The following is a 22,690-nucleotide window of genomic DNA, read 5'->3' on the forward strand; positions in this document are numbered from 1 at the left end:
GGCTGTTGGCAGGACTTGGGCTATGTGGTGGTGTGAGCGTGAGGTAAAGTTCTGCATCCGGATCCAGTAACAGGGACCAGGGTCCCAGGCAGACTCTAAAGATGGAATGGAGAGAGTTGGTAATAACAGCAACCCCAAGTACCACGTGCTGGGCTCGACCATAACAAGTGGTAGGATTCCTATGCATGCTTCCCAGGCTAGTTTCTCAGTTTACGAGGGGCAGGACCAGTGCACTCTGCAGAGGAATTCTTTTACATTTCACTTGACAATCTGTCTTCTATGGTAGAAGAAACGTGAGTGAAGGCTTGGATTAACTAGCACCATGATCCTGAATTATTTCAGTGATATGCAGCAACCACTCAGACGGGTACCCTGGCAGCTGGATCCTTGATTCTAATGTGATTGGGACTGAGTACAAAGTGGAAGGGGCCACCAACCCAACCTCAGTAACAAATCAACCTCCCCAAGGCAGGGGTTCCCCTGGAAGATTCTGAACTGGGCCACACAATGAACATGGGGGGCCCCCAAAATACATTTAGTGGTCAGCAGAGTGGGAAGCCAGGCAGCTCCAAATGGCTATAAATAGTGCAAAGTCCAGTGGCAGAAGGGGTCTGGGCTGGGAGAAGGAATCCCCTAGGATCCCAGGTGAAGTTTGCTGCAACCTCAAGTCAGAGAGCACTCCGCTGTTTCTCTTTGTTTTGTTTTGTGTTTATCTGTAAGCCATTAATTGAAGTGTTAAAAATGAAATCTAAATCACCACTTCTTTGCGAGCTGTGTACACTGAAAGATAATAGTTTGGTTAGTGTATGATTATTTTATTGTCTTGGTTTAACATATATTGAAAATCTCACACTGAACAAGGCTATTCTTCAAATGAAGTCACTGACAGGAGAAGTGGGAAATTGTGATTCAAGGGCTTGGTGTCAGGCTGACCCACATATCAGCAACAACATAAACAAAGGCGGGTGGTTTTATAATCAATCCTTTAACCCAGATATGCGTAATTCTACAATGAGTTTAGGGTCTTTAAATCTGAACAAATTAGCCTAGATAAGAACAGGTTCTGTTCATAATTATTTTTTCAACCAATTGTTACTGAGTTACCAATTAATTAGTCCAGCATGAGAAACTTAAGAACATCACTCTTACTGCTCATGAAATATATCCTGGAATCTAGTTTCTAAAGCAATCCTCAAGTAACAGCATTACCAAGAACATGAAAACCTGGACTTCGTCTTATACATAATCTTGTAATTAATACACTCATTAGATTTCACAGTCCTATATAGAGCTACCATTACTGAGGGCCTACCACCGACAGAGACTTTTATAGACATTCTTAAAATCGACCACAACCCTACAGAGTAGGTGTTGTTATGGTCTGTTTACAAAGGAAGAGACTGAGAAGTCAAATAGTTTGTCTCTAGCAGTAGGTTTGCTTAGTGTAGAAGTCAATATTCAAATCCAACTCTGACTCTGAAAGCCCAAATCTCTAATTGGCCACAGTAAAATCAAGTTTCCTAAATTGTCTTCCCCATAATAATTAAAAGTAAAATTTTGATCACTGAATATTTTTTCCTCATCCACTGTATACATTCCAAATCTAACTGACATGATGAGGAGTCCAAGAGGGGCCTTTAATTTATTCAGGAGTCTTCTTTGAGTTGCACAGTCTGCAGGAGTAGATGGGGTTTAGATCAATCAATCAACTAGTGTTTATTGAATGCCTGAGATTTGGAGCCAGGGATTAAAAAATACATATTGTAGAGTAGCAGAACTGATTGTTATTCTGCTATTTCAATGTTGGGGGGCTGAGGGAGGAAACCAAGCAAATACCTTGGGAATTTAGGAAAAAAATAGAGGTCCTTTGAGATTAAAGAAACACTGAATTACAAGAAATGACACTTTACATGCAATTGTAGTCTGGGAAAATTAGCTGTTAAAGAGGTGCTTGGGGGGGGGGGGAGGATTATTGCATTAAACCAACTGCCTTAGTCTAAGTATGACTCATGATTATGCTGAAATTTGAGAACAATTAATCCTCTTTGTTGTATCAACCATGCAATCAACTGTATCTTTAAAAAAAAAAAAAGATGTAGTTACCATAAGAGTGCATGTACATATCAATGAAGCCTTAGAACAAAGAATGATGCTATATAATAACATTGCAAATGTTTTTCTAAAAAATTTATGAGCATTCCCTAATTGGCTTGCCATGTAACTGTGCAGCCCTTTAGTTTCAGTAACAAGCAAGGAAATTGATTAAGTACTACTTCCTGTGTTTGATATTAAGAAAAAGCAAATGGCATAATAAATTATTCAATTAAAGGCCATTTTTTATTTCACTCCATTAGAGTACAATGAATTGGCTTAGAAAAATTAGGGCAAAATATACTAATCTTCATTTTACTGGCATGTTATTATACACTGGTAAAACCTATTGGATTTATCTAGGGACAGAAAAAAGGCTATTATAAAGATATTGCCTTCAGTTCTCCTCTAAGAATTATGAATTACAAATAATATATAGGCAAAGAAATGTGTAAACTATTCAAATTTTAAAAACACAGCTTTTCATTGGATTGGCAAAATCTCTTTAAATGCCACATAACCAAAAACAAAAAATATTTTTTCACTCAGAACATTTACATGATATAATTCAATGATGTGTAATTATACTAGGTGAAAATACGCTCTACTCCTGACTTTTACATAGCTTTTGACTCTAGACAGAGAGGAGAAGATGGGCATAACTTTTATCTACCATAAGTTTTCACAGTACCAACTCATTTTTGTCTCATGTATTCATTCAATTAACAAATATTAAATATCTACAACATTCCTTGCACTGTGGCAGGCAGAGTAGATACAAATAAGAAAACTATGAAACAGCAATCTTTTCTCAAAATATCAAGAAAGAGACTTTCACTTAAACATTCCTCTATCATTTTTTCTGCTTTAAAGCATCAACTATATCACCAACAGAGGATAATTTTAGCAGAAAACTTTATAGCTCTAGACATTAAAGAACACCTTCAAAAGCCAATATATAGATTACTTCTGATAGAAGAGCAACTCCCTGCTCATCTGCCATCTTTCTCTCCTGGGTAATAATAGTCTATTTAGGTCCCAATCTTCTTCAATGACAAAGGATAGACTAACTATGATATGGCACTGTTTTCACTGGTTCTTCTTCTCCTAGAATCTAGATGAAAGTAATAAAATTCTAAAAGTGATCATAACTACTCCATCATCTGAAAGTCATCTCTCTGATTATCTTACAAATACTGTCTTAATGCCTCAAATCATCAGATATTTACTAAGCAGCTACTATAAGCCAAATATTCTTCCGTGTACTAGGAATATAGCAGTAACAAAACAGATAAAAATCCCTGCCCTCATAGAGTTTTCATTAACAATATAAATAGACATGCACAAGATATAAATAATATACAAAATAGTAAATAAAATAAATATGGAAAAAATTAAAGCAAGAGAGTGTAACACTAGCTGGTTTGGTGCAGTGGTTAGAGCACTGGCCCTCAGACTGAAGGATCATGGTTCGATTCCAGTCAAGGGCATATACCTCAGTTGCAGGCTCAATCCCCAGTCCCAGTTGGGTTGCAGTCAATCCATATGTCTCTCTCAATTGATGTTTCCCTTTCTTCTACCCCTCTCTCTTCCTTCCACTCTCTCTCTTAAAAAAAAAAAAAAATCAAAGGAAAAAATATCCTCAGGTGAGGATTAACAAAACAAAAAAAAAGGAAGGAAGGAAGGAAGGAAGGAAGGAAGGAAGGAAGGAAGGGAGGGAGGGAGGGAGGGAGGGAGGGAGGGAGGGAGGGAGGGAGGGAGGGAGGGAGGGAGGGAGGGAGGAAGGAAGGGAGGAAGGGAGGGAAGAGAAGAATTAGAGAGGAAGTAATTTCAATTATGATATAGTCAGGGAAGGCCTCCCTCACTAGGAAAGTTATATTTATGGAGACTTGAAGGTCAGAGAGGGAGTTGTACAGATAACAGGAGAAGTAAGTGCAAAGAAAGACCCTGAGACATGAGCACAATGGCGTTTCCATGGCAATGTGATGGAGTGGAGTAAGTGGGGAGCGAGGGCGAGTATGGGAAAATAAGGATGTGTGGGTAACAGGAAGCCTGGTTATGTAGGCCCTGATACTTTGGCTTTCACTCCTGAGTGAGACAGGAAGCCATTAAAGAGTTTTGAACAGATCTGAGATATTTTTAAAAGATTACTGTGGCTTTTCTGCAGAAAATTGTTGTAAGAACACAGGACAAGGGGACAAATGGAAAAAAAACAGGAGGAGAATGCAATAATCCAGGTGCAAATAGATGATGTTGGGCTTGAACTGAGTTGAATGTAGTAGAGGTGGGTGACAATAACCAGATTCTAGATATATTCTGAAGGTAGTATCAAATCTATTTTCTGACAGATTGGATGTGCAGTGAGAGAAACAGAGGAACCTAGAAAGATAGCAAGGGTCTTAACATGAATAGGCGGTAAGACGGGTTTGTCATTTACCAAGATGTGGAAAACTAGGAGCAGGTTTGAGAAAGAGAATCAGTACCAAATACATATATTTGTAATCATGGTGAGATGCCTGCCTGTAACACATACCAGTACAAATAGAAATGTTGAAAATCAGGTGAATAGGGAAGCCTAGAGTTCAGGAAAAGAACCAAGCTGGAGATACAAATCTGGGATGGTCAGCATATTGATGAGACTAGATGAGAGCTTTAAGGAGAGGGGACACAAAGACCAAACCATGGTGTACTATGATATTTAGGCATCAGGGGCCTGAGGGAAAACCACCAAATGAGATGAAGAAGGAGGAGAAGTGAGATAATGTGATAGACTAGAGGCCAAGTAATAAAGTGTTTTCTGAGGGGAGCTAGTTAATTATCTCAAATGCTTCTGACTAATTGAGAATTGGCTACTAGTTTTAACAATGTGGGGGTCATTGGTGATCTTGGTAAAAGGAAACAGAATGAGACCAAACATTGAATTGGACGGTTCAAGAGGGAGTTAGAAGAGAACTATTACAGAATGAATATTGACAACTCTCTCAAGGGAGTTGCTATTACAGTAAACATAAAAGTGGAGTGGTAAATGAAGAGAGTGAGGAGATGGTTGTATTTTAACATAGGCAAAATAACATCATGGTCGTATGCAGAGTGACCATAATCCAGTAGAGGGGGATGATCCTGGAGAGAGAAGGGGACATGCTGAAGCCACGACTTGGAGTGGACATGGCAGGATGGGGTCTGGTGCACCAATAGAGGGTTGGCCTTGGATAAGAGCAAACAGTTCAATCAGCGTAAGAGGAATGAAGACAGAACACATGGGTATAAATGCAAGCAGAAGTTCTCTTCTAGTTGCTAAGTAAAATGAGAAGCAAAGTCTTTTACTGAGGCTTAGAATGGAAGAGAACTTTTTGAGGGAGGAAAGGGGAGTGAGAGGGCAGAAGTCATGAATGAATTGACCTAGGAAATGTAGGAAGATGACCTGGCAACACTGGAAGGCCCATTTCAGATTAGTGATGGGGAGATGAAAGTGAAACAAGTTAGCTTGGCTGGGGGTTCTTCTTCAACTACAATTAAAGTACACAAGCACAAACTAGAATAATAGAAAGTTGGGTTTAACCAGCTTTTCCAGATGAATCCTACAAAAGGAGAGAGGAGAAAGAAAATTAAGAGTATACCTAAGAGACTGATGATGAGTTATACAAAGGAATTTAAATTGGGAAGAAGGGAAATGAGGACATGAGAGGAGTGGGGAAGGGTATAAAGGGGGTAGAATCAATGGATTTTATGTCCTAGTGGGATTGAAGAACTATTGGAGTCAGGATAACAGAGGCTGAATTAGAGAGATAGGTCCTGATTAGGCAGCAGGATGCTTAAAGATGAGACAAAGATGTACTGCAGTCATTGGTAATGACAAGGTTTAGGGCAGCAGTTCTCAAACATGTTGGTCTCAGGATGGCTTTACAACATTCTTAAAAATTAGCCCTGGCCGGATTTTCTCAGTGGTTACAGTGTCAGTCCTCAGACTGCAGGGTCGTGGCTTCAATTCTTAGTTGAAGGTTTGATCCCTGGCCCTGATCAGGGCACATGTGGGGGGCAACCCATCAATGGATATCTCTCACGTTGATATTTTATCTTTCTCATTCTCTCGCTCTTCCTTTCCCCCTCCTCCCTACCCTCCACTCTCTCTGAAAAAATCAATGAAAAAAATATCCTATACCAGTACCGGTTTGGCTCAGTGGATGGGGCGTCGGCCTGTGGACTGAAGGGTCCCAGGTTCGATTCCGGGCAAGGGCATGTCCCTTGGTTGCGGGCGCATCCCCGTTGGGGGGTGTGCAGGAGGCAGCTGATCGATGATTCTCTCTCGTCGATGTTTCTGGCTCTCTATCCCTCTCTCTTCCACTCTGTGAAAAATCAATAAAAAAAATATTTAAAAAAAGAAAAAAATATCCTAGGGTGAGGATTACAAAAAAAAAAAAGTATGGACTCCAAAAAGTTTTTGGTTTATATGCATTAATATTTACCATATTACAATTAAAACAGAAAATTTTTAAACTCCTCTCTCATTTAAAAACCCAAATTTATAAACACATTCCACTAGCTGTCAGGATGGAGATGTTCATCACACCTCATGTATTCCTTAAGAAATTACACAATGCAATGACGAGTAAATGAAAGTTTGGAAGGCAAATAATGTCTTAACATCATTATTGTTATTATAAAAAGTTTCTGACCTAACAGAACCCCTAAAAGTGTCTTAGGAATCCCCAGAGTGGCCACGAGAGTGAGTAGCTGAGGTACAGTGGTGAGTGTAAGAATTAAGTGGGGAGGGCAGAAGACTGAGACACCACGAAACTGGGGGGGAATTTATGTGTACATTGAAATCATCAAGAATTATGAAAGAAATAGAATGGGAACAAGTGGCAGTGAGCCAGGGGTTAAAATGGTCATAGACGGAAGTGATTGCCACAAGGAGGAGCAGTGGTATGTGTAGTCTGAGGGCACAAGGTTTAGAGTTAGAGATCTTTAGAAAGGAGAAGAGTTCGAAAGTAGCAAAGAAGAACAAAAAGGACCTTCCACCCCTCCTCCAGGGGTGTGTGAGAGAAAACTGCCACCACCTGAGAGGGCGCGAGGCAGCAATGCCCTAAGGGTGAGTAAAGTTTTAATTAGAGCAATGGGAAGCTGAAGTTAATGCAGGAAGCTGAGGATAAACAGGATTTGGTTGATGATAAGCAGTGAGTGCCAGAGAATACAACTGAATGAGAAATAAGGGACAGCTGTGTTACAAATTACCCCCAAACCTATGGGTAGCTGCCTCTTAAAAAACATTTAATTATGCTCCTAGATTCTGTGGGTCAGGAATTTGGACAGGACACAGTAATGGCTTGTATCCATCTATTCCATGATATCTGGGACCTCAGCTGTGAAAACTCAAAAGCTGGAGGGACTCAACAACTGAGAGCTGAAATCATCTAGCAGAGGTCCTCAAACTTTTTAAAGTGGGGGCCAGATCACGGTCCCTCAGAGAGCTGGAGGGCCGGACTATATGAACTACTAATTCCTACTGTAACACCTCGGCTGCGCTCACTGCCCAAAAAACCTGGCGGGCCAGATCAGACTCCTCTGCAGGCCGCATGTGGCCCTCGGGCCGTAGTTTGAAGACGCCTGATAGGCTCAGGTACTCACATGGCTGGTGTCTGGGCTGGGAAGACTGAAGATCATGATTGCCAAGCAGAGCACCTACACTTGGCCTGTCCCTGGCTTTCCCCACAGCATGGTGGCCTCAGGGTATCAGAAGCAGTAGAGCCACCTAGTGGCTCAGGACTTCAAACAAGGGTCTAACAAGGGAGCTATTAATAATTAATGTCGTTTTCTAATACTTTTTTAAATCGAATTTACTTAAACAATACAACAAAATTTAATCAACAATATAGTTGCCGTTGTTTTCTACTACTTGTGCCCAACACTCAGGAAACATTTTAATCCCTCTGTTGTAAAATTCTTGTGATTTTGATGCAAAAAATTCGGTCAGTACATTTTTGAGGCATTCTTCATTATTAAATTTTTTTCCAAGAAGAAAGTTTTGCAAAGAACGAAACAAATGGTAATCGGAAGGGGCAATATCAGGAGAATATGCAGGTTGAGGGAGAACTTCCCATTCCAACTGGCGCAGTTTTTCAGCAGTGATTCTTGCAGTATGCGGTCGTGCGTTATTGTGGTGAAGAATTATGCCCTTCCGATTAATCAGCGCGGGTTCTTTTTCTCTTAAAGCTTGGGCTAACCTTTCCAATTGGGCACTATACACTGCACTTGTAATGGTTTGGTTAGATGGTAAAAGTTCATAATGAAGAATTCCTTTAAAATTCCACCAAACACACAACATCACTTTTTTTGCATGCAAGTCAGGTTTTGGCATGGGCTGTGGAGCCTCATTTTTGTCCAACCATTGAGGCCGCCTTTTCAAATTAACATACAGCACCCATTCTTCATCTCCGGTAACAATTTGCTCTAAAAACGGCAAACGGTTTTGACGAGAGAGGAGCAAACTGCAAATTGTGACTCTTTGATTATGGTTGTTGTCGGTCAACTCATGAGGAAGCCATTTTCCAAACTTTTGGACTTTGCCAAGTGCACACAATTGACTGGAAATTGTTTTTTGTGAACAATTTAAAGTTGTCGCAAGCTCTTGTTGGGTAATTTGAGGATTTTGCACCAAAAGAGCTTGAAGAGCTTCTTGATCAAAATTGGACACATGGCCTCGACCACTCTTGTCATCTAACGAAAAATTTCCTTCGCGAAATTTCTCAAACCAACGCTGGCATTTTCTGGCACTAACTGCATCTTGACCAAGAGCACTACAGATGTTTTTTGCAGCCTCACTTGCTTTTCTTCCTAATTGGAACTCGTAAAGCATGCAGTGCCGAATATGCTCTTCATCTGCCATCTTCTTAGCCCTAGTTTTGCAACAAAAACCAAACCAAACACAAACTTTTTCAAGCAAAACTTGTTAATTGCACTTCACACATTCTGTAGATACCATGTGTTTGAAGGTTCTGTCAATACAAGTCAACGCCAAGCAAGATTTTAAACGAATGTTTTAAAACGACATTAATTATTACTAGACCCGATAGCTGCTGCACATCTTGTGGATCCCAGAGGCACAGAGGTAAAACACAGTATCACTTCCAGCATACCCAGTTGGTTAAAGCACCCACAAGTCTGTCCAGACACTCAAAGAGAAAACTTTCAAAAATATTTGGAAGCCTTAATTTTGAAACCAGAACATCATCTTTTGCCCAAAAGGAGCAGTTTCCAGACACTGAAAGATGAAATTTATAGGAACATTATGCAAACCATCGATTAATACTCTGTTCCTGTCTGGTATGGACTGTATGTTATGTCCTTCCAAAATTCAGTCACCAAAGCCTTTTCCCCAAGTGTGGCTGTATTTGGAGATGAGGCCTCCAAAGAAATAGTTAAGGTTAAGTGAGGTCATAAGGGTGGGGCCCTGAACCCACAGGCTTCGTGCCCTGATAAGAAGAGACAGTAGAGAGCTCTCTCCATGCTCCCTCGCCCCCCTCATGCACGCTCAGGGGAAAGGCCATGTGCACCCACACAGTGAAAAGGCAGCCATTGGCAATCCAAAAAAAGAACTCTCAACAGAGACTGACCATGCTCACACCTCGACCAAAGACCTCTGCCTCCAGATCTGTGAAATAAATGTCTGTTGTTTAAGATTCCTCCCAACCCCATTGTATTTTGTTATGGAAGCCTGAGCTGCCAAATACACCTGCCGTCCCTTCCTTTGTCAGCACAATCAGTAGAGGGTAGGGTTTTCAGTAAGTGCAGTCATTGAACTCAAGAGACTAGATCAAACTCGATATTTTTATATGAGTGTTGGTGAAAAACCAGGGCTACCCTTCAGTGGTAGGGCTCTCATATGCCATGGTATATATCAGCATTCCAGATCACTAGCAAAGCCAAATGAGGACCTTCGCAGCAGATGGAGCACTACAGGTGTCTGATTCTAGCCTGGCCAATTTTCATTCTAACTAAAATTATGGGAAAGGGATAGGGTGAAATAGTAACAAAAAAACGAAATTTATACTGCCTTGTTCAAGGTTTACATTTAATGAAAATGTGCTCTGCACTTACTAGGAAATTATATATTAAAAAAAAAAACACTTTAATTCATCTGAAAAATCTAATTTTAAATGCCACTCTCTTTTAGTCAACAATCCTGACACTTCTGAAGAGGGCAATGTACTAGGTGTACCAGTTAATAATGCAGATTTTGTTATCAAAGAAAACACGATAATTTCAAGAGAAACATCAAAAGTGCTTTATTCAAAGTAATGTCCATCACTAGCTACACATTTTCCCATCTTTCAGGTAATTTGTGGATACCATTCCAATAAAACTTTGCTTGTTTTGAGGCAAACCATTCAGAGACCCAATTTTCCACTTCTTTGTACATTTTGAAGTACTGTTCAGAAGGTGCATGTGCCATTAATCAGAACAAGTGGTAATCTGAAGGAGCAAGGTCTGGTGAATATGGTGGGTAGATTAATATTTCCCAGGAAAGATCTTTTACCGTATCTTTAACTGGTTTTGAAGTGTGTGCTGGTGCACCATCATGAAGCAAATTACTTTACTGTGTCTTCTGGAACATTCTGGTCGTTTCAGGATCAAAGCGTGATTCAAATTGACTATTGTTGTCAGTAGCGATCGGTATTAAAGGTTTCTCCTGGTTTTAGACGCTCATAATACACCACACCTTCCTGATCCCACAGAGCATTGTCTTCTTTCGGAAGCAATTTGGCCTTGCAGTTGATATTGATGGTTGACCTGGATCAACCCATGATTTTGTGCATTTGGAATTCTCAAAATAAATCCACTTTTCATCACCAGTCATAATTCAATGCAAAAAAAGACTAACTTTCATGCCATTGAAGCAACATTTTACTGATGACTTTTCAGTTTTCCATTTATCTTTTGTTCAGTTGATGTGGCACCCATTTTCCTTCCTTTAAAATTTTTCTCATGGCTTGTAAATGATTGGAAATAGTTTGCTGAACAACGTTTAATCTTTCTGCAAGTTGTTGTTGAGTTTGACAGGCATCTTCATCCAACAATGCTTGTAATTATTGGTCTTCAAACTTTTTCGTTTGACCTGGATGTTCTTTGTCTTTCCCATCGAAATCATCACTTTTAAAGAAAGCATTTAAACCAGCATTCACAAGTATCTTGAGATGGAGCATGACGTTCACCAAAGCTTCCCGAAGTATACAATAGCTTTTTCTTCAAAATAAAAGTAATGAATTAAAACTTCCTGCAAATGTTCTTTTTTTTTCTTCTTTTTTTGGCATGAAATTCGACATTTTTAAGCATAAAAATATCTATGATGTTAATACCTTTGGCAAATTTGATATACGAAGTTTTGAAGCTTGCTATCAGTACAAATTGCATATATATCAACATATGTGTAACTCCATCTATTGAAAAAAATCCGCATTAACAGGTACACCTTGTAGACATCCTGTGACTATGTAAGCATGACTCCATGAGGATATCAGTGCATTTCTCTCAGTATTTTACAAAGGAATTTTTGAATATCAGTAATAGGAGCTATCAGTACTCAACATTAAAAGATATCAAAGAAGAAAACTATTATATATTAGATTATATATTAGAAAAGTGAACAAATAAATATCTATTACATTATCATCTGAATGTTTACCTAGGTATTTTCTACTCTTTGGTTGTTGTTCTTTAATGTACTAACAGGTGAAAACTTTATTAACTTTTTCTCCAATGATAAGCTCTAGTGCTTTATGCTGTCAAACTCTGTGTCAAGTTTTCATATTGTCGGCTATATTCAGCAACTGTGAAACTAAAACAAATGAACACTTCACCAGTAAAAAACTTAATTTTTATATCAATTCATACACATCTTTAATATATCTAGTGATCTAAATGCACTTATTCAAAATACCAAGTAAGCCTTTAAACATATCAATCTCTAACACATAATGTACATTGCAGTTACATGACCAATGCTAAGAAATATGTCAGTTCTCATGTTCACACATTTCCTAATGAAATATAAAGAGCAGATTTATCATGAACTATTAAGTGAGAAAGGTTTGTATACAAGGCAGACCAGTAGAAGGTATTGGCTGAAATTACTTGCCAGCTTCAATCTAGGTCCTCCCTGAGCTGTTTGACAGTCTCTCTATTTCTTTCTTCCCTGATGTTCAGACCTTAAGGAGAAATGCCCACCTAACGATGGGAACAAGACTCTTCCCCCTTATCGTTCATTTACCCTTCTGATTCCTGTCCCTTCCAATTTGAAGTTTTTAAGTCACATAAGCCACTCCGGATATCTGGAACAACAGAGAAAGGGAAAGAGGGATGTAGAGAGGGGGACAGAAGATCACATGTAAGTGCCCGATATCCTACAAGAATTCAAGCTCCTTGACAAGAGCAAACCGACAGAAAAACTCACACCTGTGTAGCCTTCAGACCATTAGTGAATATTGTGACCCGTAGCCCTCATCACCTAGCATGGTCCCTCTTACCACAGGCAGCACTCACTCACCATGGCACTGGAGCAATGCAGGGGTCATGTCTGCAGAAGGTACTGCCAGACACAACGGCTAGGTCCAGGAAGTCCAAACCAGCTCCAAGGTGACTAGACCGAATGGGAACAGGCTCATTTCACTGGAACCAGGGCACTATGCCCAGTCACAATGTGTGCCAAGCGCAGAGCAATGGACTCAGTGAGGGTCACACAATGAACAAAATGCCCTTCACCCAGTGCCATGAGAATAAGAAGCTTTTCCCTTCACCCGAATGCCATCTTGCGAGTGAGGAAAGGGGAAATCCTTGAGAAATAAGAGAACCAACCAAAGAGTTTTTAAACCTTAGACTAATGTGATCTTTTCCCCCTTTTTTTATTGAATTGATTGAGGTGGCATTAGTTAAAATTATATAGGTTTCAGGTGTACAATGCTATAATACATCATCTGTATATTACATTGCTTTTTACCACTTCAAGTCAAGACTCCTTCCATCATCACCATTTATCCCTCATACATTCTTCTACCTCCTCCTAATGGTTAGAACAGCTAGCAGGGTCGCCTAAGATCATCAGAAAACACAGATATTTATATTACGATTCGTACCAGTAGCAAAATTATAGTTAGGAAGTAGCAACAAAAATAATGTTATGGTTAGGGGTCACTACAACATGAGGAACTGTATTAAAGGGTCTCGGCATTAGAAAGGTTGAGAATCACTGTTTCCTTCTGATAATCACCACACTGTTGTCTGTGCCAGTGAGGTTTTTGTTTTTAATCTCACCTGAGGATATGTTTTTTTCTTTATCTTAGAGAGAAAGGAAAGAAGAGAGAGAAACATGGATGGAAGAGAAAAACATCAGTCATTCGCTTCCCATATGCACCCTGATGGAGGACTGAACCCGCTACCCAGGGATGAGCCCCAATCTCTAATCAAACCTGCAACCCTTTTGGTGTATGAGACAATATTCCAATCAACTGGCCCACCCAGGGTGTCTCTGGGGTTTTATGTTTTGTTTTGTTATTGCTTCATCTTTTCACCCTTTTCACCCAAGGCCCTCTGACAGCAGTCAATCTGTTCTCTATTTATGAATCTGTTTCTATTTTGTTAGTTTACTTTGTTCATTAGATTCCACATATGAGTGAAATCAGATGGTAGTTGTCTTTCTCTGGCCCCTTATTTCACTTCGCATAATACACCCAGGTCCATCATCAGGTGTTTTCCATCTTCAGTGGGAATGGACTCTTGAAGATAAGGTGAAAGCAGCTATAGAAAATAAATTATATACATCTTTTTTTTTTAAATATATTTTATTGATTTTTCACAGAGAGGAAGAGAGAGGGATAGAGAGTTAGAAACATCGATGAGAGAATCATCGATCAGCTGCCTCTTGCACACCCCCTACTGGAGATGTGCCTGCAACCAAGGTACATGTCCTTGCCTGGAATCGAACCCGGGACCTTTCAGTCCGCAGGCCAATGCTCTATCCACTGAGCCAAACCGGTCCCGGCAAATTATATACATCTTAACAGTACATTTTTATACACACACATCCTTCTGAACTCTTCTCACCAACCCCAGCTACATAAACGTATTACAATCCAATACTATTCAAAGTGTGACCTGTGGACAACACGAGGCAGAAAACTGTTTATTACCTGTTCATGGTTACATGAGTACTGAAAATGAAGGTAGGTGATTAGAAATTCCTGCAGCAATAAGACATTGCCCCAATTCCTAAGTCTGTGATGTATGAGCTCATCTCACTGAAAAGGACACAGACAAGTACAGGTGTGACCAGAGTCAGGTGGAAGTTGCACATGGTACACTCACTATGTACAGGACTACATGCCAGACTGGGGTTTAAAAAAAAAAAAAAAAAACTCCAGCACAAATAGTTCAAGAAGTACAAATATAGTATAAATATAGTATGCTAACACTGCCACCAATTGCAGCACCATACTGGGCAATGTATTTAGGATCACAGTGGTGCAAAACAGACCAATGAGAATGGAGGTCTTCGTATGTAAAAGGTATGCACATGCTCCGGACAGACCAAGTGACAACCTGCTGTTAAAGCCAAGGTTAATAGGCATTCAACTAGGAAAAGAAAAGAAAAAAGACAGTATTCTTTTCCATAGCAGCAAGTACCATATTCACAATGCAAGAGAGAATTTAATGTCAGGCAAACAATATTAAGTCACAAGAAATAAATGTTAATTTGAAAGTTACTGGTTGTTTTTTTTTTTGTGGCAGTTTTGCTATTTCATTTGCAAAATCTGTTTTGGTTTTGTGTTTGGATGAGAGCTATGACCATCATGAGTTTATACCTGGTTTTATATTAGTACATATTTAAATCACATAATAAAATTAAAAGTTGGCAGAGGAGATCTCCCTTGAAATGATTCCACCCATGATTTCGGTTTTATAAGTAAAGAAGTCTGGACTGGAGCGAAGCAGGACATAAATGACAGGAGTAATGAGCTGGACTTTTCCAGGCAGAGCCAAGAAGGAGGCTGCCTTGAGGAACTGTGAAGCTATGTTATTATAATTTGCATCGTTTGGGTTATTTTATTATAAATAGAGGCCTGGGGGAAACATAATATATTTGAACTTCATTTTGGAAGACTAAGAGTTAGGATTTTTTAATGAAAAATTCCAGTTTACGAAACAGAAGTTATGCAAATAATGCCTCCATCCAGAAACCACCAGCTTATAGATAAATGTACTTTAAGAATCTCGGTCTTTCAGCAACTTCCTCCCTTTGTAACATAACCATGTAACAATACTAACTTTCACCAGTAACATAACCACAGGAGACTGGTATATCAAGAACCATCCTTATGTCACAGATGAGATGAGGGCAGTTCAGAGAAGCAGTTCCAGACCCAATAATCAGGAACATGGCTAAGAGAGAAGTTTAATCCTGGTTCTCTAATCTTGAGTCCAGTATAAAAAAATATTTAAAACTTTATTAATACTGTGTGTGTGTTTTTAAATCTACCTAATTCTATTACTAGGGAAGACATTTGTATAAAATAATTACTACTTTTCTCTTTAAAAAAAAAATCACTTAAAATTCCAAATTAGTTTTAGGAGATAAATGCACAGGATAATAATTATGTTTCCTTTAGGATTAGATAGTAAATGAATTTTATATAATTAAAAGAAACTAGTGTCCATTAAACTATCATCATGACCGAGCTTGGTACCCAATCACTTTGGTGGTACTCTGTGTTTACATTATTCTGCCAAATTATGTTTCCATTTTTCCCCTTACAAAGATTTAGGGAGGAGAGGAAAAAGAAAGGCAATATGGCCCGGCCAGTGGTGCTCAGTGGCTGAGTGTCAACCCAGGAACCAAGAGGTTACAATTGGATTCCCAGTCAGGACACATGCCCAGGTTGCAGGCCTCGTGCAGGAGGCAGTTGATCGATGATGATTCTCACCAGGGTCTCTATCGCTCTATCCCTCTCCCCTCCTCTCTCTCTAAAAATCAATAAAAACATATTCTAAAAGAAGAAAGGCCATTCATTATGGGGTGAAAAGAATACCAGGCACTGGGCCTCATGACACAACTCGGACTCTAATCGCTATCTATAATATACCAGAGACCTACACCCTCCATGTTTCCTACGTTCACCTGCTCACCAAGTCCTCCTCCTCAGTATCTCTTCACGGCCTGAAACAAGGCAGAAGCTTTCTATCAGGTCCTAACTCCACCCCCCGTCGCTCCCTTTCCAATCTTCCCCCCTTGCTGCCAAGGTGACCTTTCTAAGATGCAAATCTGATCCCTTCACTTCTCCCTTGAAGTCTTTAAGTCCTCATCACCTGCTGGATACAAATGAACTCTTCCATCTGGCATTCAAAGTCCTTCCAGAGCTGGCTCTCTGATCTCACCTTCTCCCATCATTGGAAAAGTGTGCTCATATTTAACAGTCAATATGCATGTGCATATTCTATATTTCAGCCCCAAAGAAATGAGTAGTCTTTCCTGAAATATTTTACTCCAAAGTGCTTTGGGACATGCCATGACCAAAACATCAGCTCTCACATCCCCTCCAGACTAAACTCCTCCCCAGGTAGTGGCCAGTTTACTTATGTATGAAATGTGGCCTTGGACACATTTCTCTCTACACTGGAGTTTCTTCTTCTTCGTGAGAGAGTTGGACCAGAATATATCCAACACCGTAGTCTTATAAAGTTGTGTTTGAGTGTAGCTTTTCATAAAACACTGACCTTTTTTTTTTTTTTTTACTAGTTTATGAAGTCTTTAAATAATAAAAATGTATCATTTCATCATCACCTTGAGGTGTTGGGTTTACAGATCTAGACCAAGATATAAAAATAAAGGCAGTTGTTATTACTGAGCCCTGAGCTATATGCAAGGTACTGTCATAAATCCCCCCCCACATTTGTCAATTTCATTTAATCCTCCCATGAGGTAGATATCACTTGTCCTCATCATAAAGAGGAGACTGCAATGGCTTTGAGTAGTAAAAATACTATGGAGCTAGGAAGTGCTTATGTGGATTTAAATACACAGCTGTTCAACATCAAATATTTTGTGGTCCACCTCTCCGCTGAAGGGGGCTAAGGAATCTATCTAGGATGGGAGCCACGTCTCCCCATTCTATTCAACGCCTGATTTTGGTGCTTAAAGTTTAACCACTGTTGAAATGAAAGGCAGTAAGAAAGTCAATTAGGTAAATTTTAATTGGGAGGTACTTTTAAAGAGCGTCAACTTTCCCATAAAACGGAAAGCACCCTTTGGCCATTAACATGCCTGCCCATATAGTTCTCTTGAATGAGGAGATCTGTATTGATAAATTTTTATATTTAGGAAACCTTCAAATTTAAGAAGAAATACACTTTCATAAGAGATAAAACAAGACATGCAAGCCCAGGTTTTTTGCCTTGGCGTTTGAATTGCGTTCTGTTAAATGTGCTACTTTGTATTACTATTACTTTTGTGTGTTGTATTACTAAATTACTATATTTTAACTGGAAATAAACCAATCAAATCCTAAGTGCCTTCCACCATTAGCCATTACCAGCATTGAATGTAACAGTCTTAAAACTTTTCGATATTCAGTTTTTTAATATCCAGTACGGATCACAGCGATACTTCTTTTCCTCCACGAAAGAACCAAGCAGGCTGCCACGGAAGAAAGCAGCTTCTGAAGTCCCTTTGTTTGGCCACTGGGCCCCCTGATAGGCTGAGCGTTCAGATGGATGGTTTTAATTAAATAAAATGTTGGCAAAAGAGCACATGCACAATGGCTATTAACAATATAGTACTTTCCCAGTTCGTTGCAGTGAGGAAGAATACCTAATTCTTGTTCATTCTTACCTTCATGACAAATGGGGAAACCACGTGGTTATGTCAACTCTTTGGTGGAAAAATCACTCTCTCAAATGAGTTTCTTTAAATTTGGTCAAATAACTACTTAAAAATACGTTGGTGTTCCAATGCTTAGGGTTAGAGTTAGTAAAGCTATGTAGCAAAGTCAGTTTGTTAAATACCCAAAACAGACTGTGGAAACTTCTCCCAGATAGATATGTAACTGAAAAACTCTTCTAATGAAAGATCTGGTGGCAGTTTATTAAAATTCTGTTGGAAAACAACAACAGCATATGATGCTACAATGTTGATATAATCGGAAAACTTTATCTCAGGAAATGTAACTTCTTTTAAGTTATCTCTTTAGAAACTGTGCCCTAACTCTGCTTTGCAACGTCAGTCAACTTTTCCTCCTTTTCTGATTATCTGTTTCTTCATGTATCAGAATAAATAATAGTAATACCTACCTCACAGGTATGCAGTAAGGTTGTAACAAATAATGCCTGTGAAATGTGGATCACAGTGCCCGACACACAGCAGACTCTCCGTGCATTTTTATTTATTTCTCCCTTCCCCGCAGTTCTCCGAGGTCAAAACTCAAATTTCAAATTGGACTTTTTGTTAAGCAGACTGTGATGGCAGAGTCACCAGATCTCCTTGTGATGCGGAAAATGAAACAGACCAAAGCTATAAAAAGGCACACATCTCAGTCCCCTGTGCTTTCTCATAGATGTTTTGTAAAAGCTAATTCTTTACATTTAAAGAAATGCAAATGCTCTCACTTGAAAAACAGAGGCAAAACCCCAGACACAGTCCAAAGGGAAGTTTTTAAGTTCACTTGTAAACCTCCAAAACTTGTTAGAACAGAAAGGCCAGGGGGAGAGCAGCTATACTAAATGCATACCTGTTTCCCCTGGTGAGTGTGTGTGAGTGTGTGTGTGCCCCCGCGCGCGCACGCCAACAAGGCAAAAGAAAGGCATTTTTAACTACTAAGACATCTATTCCTTTACAGTGAGATTTTCCTTAACAACTATATTCCTATTATACGTGATCAGCTAATAAGATTAAAACAACTAATAAATCATTTAATTTAATTTGATTGGAAGGGGTGTTAAACAGAACAGTTTGCAAGATCATTTCACTTCCTTGAAACATTTACCCAAAGATGTATTAGGTGGCTTCTAAATGGATTAGATTCATCAGCTCAGGCAGAAAACAGGGGGGATGGGAAGGGGGGAAGACAGAGAAATGTGTCCTGAATTTTAATATTTCACTGTACATAAGTGAATCATAACATGCCATTTTGGAAGTGACTGCATTTACTGCAACAACCCATCTGCTACAGTTTCCCGGCTCAGCACTGGATGCAGTAGCAATAATTCACTCAATATCTTGACAGAACTCTTCAAGATGAATCCAAGTTATCAATGGTGTACAGGTATGGCATGAATCTTTACAGACTGGCTAACCTCTCTTTGTATGCAGCAATACCAATAAAGCAGGTTCCCTGCATCTTTTTGAGTTGAGGTCAGCATTTTTTTTTTTTTCCCGAAAGAATAATACTGAGAAATACTTGTCCAAATATGTGGTCCTTAAAGAGGCTAGCAGCCTGTATCAATTTGCATTAAGTGTCAGAAAGAGATTTAGCTCAATAAAATCTACATGAAGAAATGTTATGCTACAGTAGTCACCATAATGGGTTTTAGAATATTTAAATGTAAATTGAGTATAGAGACTGTGGAAAGAGCAATGGTTATATCAGTATAACCAACCTTAGAATTTAATGGTAACATATTAGAAATTGACTTTTTAGTCAATGTTATTCCTGGGGGGAAAAATTATTTTAATGTATTTGTTTCCTCTATATTCATTATTTTCCTGACCAACCGGATAATTTACTCTTTCTGTTTGTATTTAACAAGAACTTAAATCAACACTATTTGAATCAATTAAATTTGTAAATACAATCTGATTTCAAATGCAAATAGAAAACATTGCTCATTACTTTACAGTAAAATTCAAAAGTATAAGCCAATCTCAAGCAATGTCCTCTGACATACACATTAATTTAAATATATCTTTATACAGTATCTTTACACACACACACACTTGAAACACAAAGTAGGAGATTTTAAAAGAAACTAAACACACATATTTGTGCAGTACCCTTGAAGCAGGACCTCAAAGAGAATACCACAACCACACAAAACCAATAGCAATTAGAAAAGCATTGCATAATATAAGCAAAAAGTAAGGAACTTTCACAGTGAAAAAGACGCAAAGTTAACAAAGGTTCCCTGTTTTTTCCTATGAAAGAAGATAAGACCAAACACCCAATTTCTGACTCAGATTTTTACATTTGGGAGGAAATTCGGTCTTATCTTCACCAAACAGAATAGCAGATCACCTTTCAAAGTTACCGTATATTTCTAAAAAGACATACATTTTGTCATAACCCCAAAATCTACCCATTTCAGCATTCTGGTGACATGTTTTGCCAGGACTGCGGTATTTTCTTTAACCAACGCATACATTCAGATGATAGGAGAGACGGTCCATGCTTGACGGAACACTTGCGTGTAGTGCTTTCACCTGGTAATAAATTATTGGTACCACCATTTGCAACTCTATAAAGATAGGATTCACTAAATGAAAAAGCTGAAGCATTTCCTAAGGGGTGCCTTCTGCGTAGGTAAACGCAAAGTCGCTGGCCAGAAAAATGTGCTGGAAATGTACACACATGTCTATTTGAGAAGTGGTTAAAGGGGGATGAATTCCCTGAGTCATTTAAACAGGATATAAGCCAGACAGGTTGTGCCACCTAGAGAAAAACTGGAAATCATGCATTGGCTGCTCAGTAGTCACATCATTTCGAAAAGCCTGAAACTTTTGGCATGCTCCATACCCAAGCCACCCTCCATACCAACTCGTCAGTAAGCTTTCCTGACAACTCTGCCTTCTCCATACACCAGACTGGCCTCCTGCTTCCTCGCCTACTCATCCTGGGAGCACCATTAACTTCAGCACGGCCTGTGGCCACAGCCCATGCAAACCCAGCATCCTGAAGCCCATCCAAGTCGGAAGCATGTTCCTCGAAGCCAGGCCAGGCCGGGGTGGGCGGAGCAGGGGAATAAGGCTGGTGGACCTTGCCAGCCAGGGTCCCTGTGGATGCTGGCAGACACACAAGGCGCACAGGTCTCCAGCCCCTCGGGGCCTGCGTTGGAAATTCTGGTGCACTCATATCCAGGTTACCGAGCTCTACTCCCTGGCCAACCTCGGCACAAACCAAACACCCGAAGATGACCTCCACAGAGCCAACCAAGCCTCCGAGGTGCAAAAGGCCTGCAACTTTCCTCTCTCCGAAAGTCACTTAAACAGCAACGTGCCCAGCAAGCACCCTTGTCAGGCTGAAGCACAAAAGGTCTAACCAGTCCACCAGGCACGGAGAGCCGCTTTTACAAAGAAAACAGACAGGAACTGTGCAAAGCCTGCAGTCTTGCCGTATTAAACCTGACAGCCAGGACTGCGCTGGGGCCATAGTAGCTCATCTCCGAGGCATCAATCACTCCCAGCCCCAGACCCTCGGCCTAGGGATAGCCTTCCTCCTCCTCCTCCTCCTCCTCCTCCTCCCTATCCCTCTGGAGCCCGGAGGCAGCACCCACTTCCCGCCCCCTCGCTCTTCCTCCTCCTCCTCCTTCTCCTCCTCCTCCTCCTCCTCCTCTTCCTCCTTCTCCTCCCTGGATCCCCGGCAACTTTGGGCTGGGGAGCACCATCCCAGCGCAGCCCCCGGCGGGGACCTCGCGAAGGCGGCCACGGGAGGGGAAGGAAAGTTTGGAAAGTCGCTCCAAGCACCACAGACGTGCCCATCCTCTCCCCCAGCACCCACTGCGCACCCTGCTTCTCCGGGCTCCACGTGCGAGCCGGCCCGGACACGCTGGAGTTCCTCTCCGATCCTCCCCAGAAAAACCTTACCCTACACCAAAAAGTTGGCGGCTGCAGCACCCTCTCCTTTTCCCCTTACCCCCCGGTACCCCCCCTTCTCCTCCCCAAAAAGGAGAAATCGCTCCGAGTTCGCTCGCCGCCGCCTGGCTTCGCCCGCGGCACCGGTGGGCGCGGCGCCCCTCCCCCGCCGGCCGGGGCAGGTCGGAGGGGGCTGGGGAGAGGGGGGCTCGGGGCGGCCGGTGCCCGGACCCCCGTCCCCGCGCCCCCGCGCCGCGGCCTCACTCACCTCGCTCCTGCTCCTCCGCCTGCAGGCAGATGGGGATGTTCTTCTTCCAGCCCGGCATGGTGCTGCTCCCCGCGCGGCCCCGGGCTCCTCTCCTCCGCTCGCTGCTCCCTCTCGGCGGCCGCCCGCCCTCCGGGGCCGCTGCGCGCCGGCTCTTCAGCTGGGCTGCGGCGCCGCGGCGGCTCCCGGGCGCATCGAGGCGGCGCCCCGCGCCCCGCGCTCGCCCCAAACTCGCCGGCGGCCCCGGGTGGCGGCGGCCGGACCGGGCGGGCCGGGCTGGAGGGGCTGCGGCGGCGGCGGCGGCGGCCGGGGGAGGACGCGAGGCAGGGCGGGCCGGGGGCGGGGGGCGCGCAGGCCGGGCGCCCGGGACCGCGGAGCCCCGGGAGGTGTGCGCCGCCGGGGGGAGGCGTGGGCTCCGGCCGCCGCCTCTCTTCCCCTCCTCCTCCTCCTCCTTCTCTTCCCCTTCCTTGTCTCCCTGCCGCCAGCAGGTGGGACTCGGAGCCGCCGCA

At 41.5% G+C, this 22,690-nt stretch overlaps 1 protein-coding gene across 1 annotated transcript in view; it reads right to left on the reverse strand.

The window, feature by feature from the left end:
* GRIP1 (glutamate receptor interacting protein 1) overlaps positions 1-22,480 on the reverse strand; it is a 658,373-nt gene extending 635,893 nt beyond the window's left edge. The window contains exon 1 of the mRNA XM_036455350.2: positions 22,185-22,480. Coding sequence (XP_036311243.1) covers positions 22,185-22,242 — 58 coding nt within the window. The 5' untranslated portion in view covers positions 22,243-22,480. The remainder of the gene's footprint in view (positions 1-22,184) is intronic.
* Positions 22,481-22,690: the final 210 nt, after the last annotated feature.

The sequence above is a fragment of the Pipistrellus kuhlii genome, unplaced genomic scaffold (assembly GCF_014108245.1).
Source record: "Pipistrellus kuhlii isolate mPipKuh1 unplaced genomic scaffold, mPipKuh1.p scaffold_m20_p_3, whole genome shotgun sequence".
NCBI lineage: Eukaryota > Metazoa > Chordata > Mammalia > Chiroptera > Vespertilionidae > Pipistrellus > Pipistrellus kuhlii.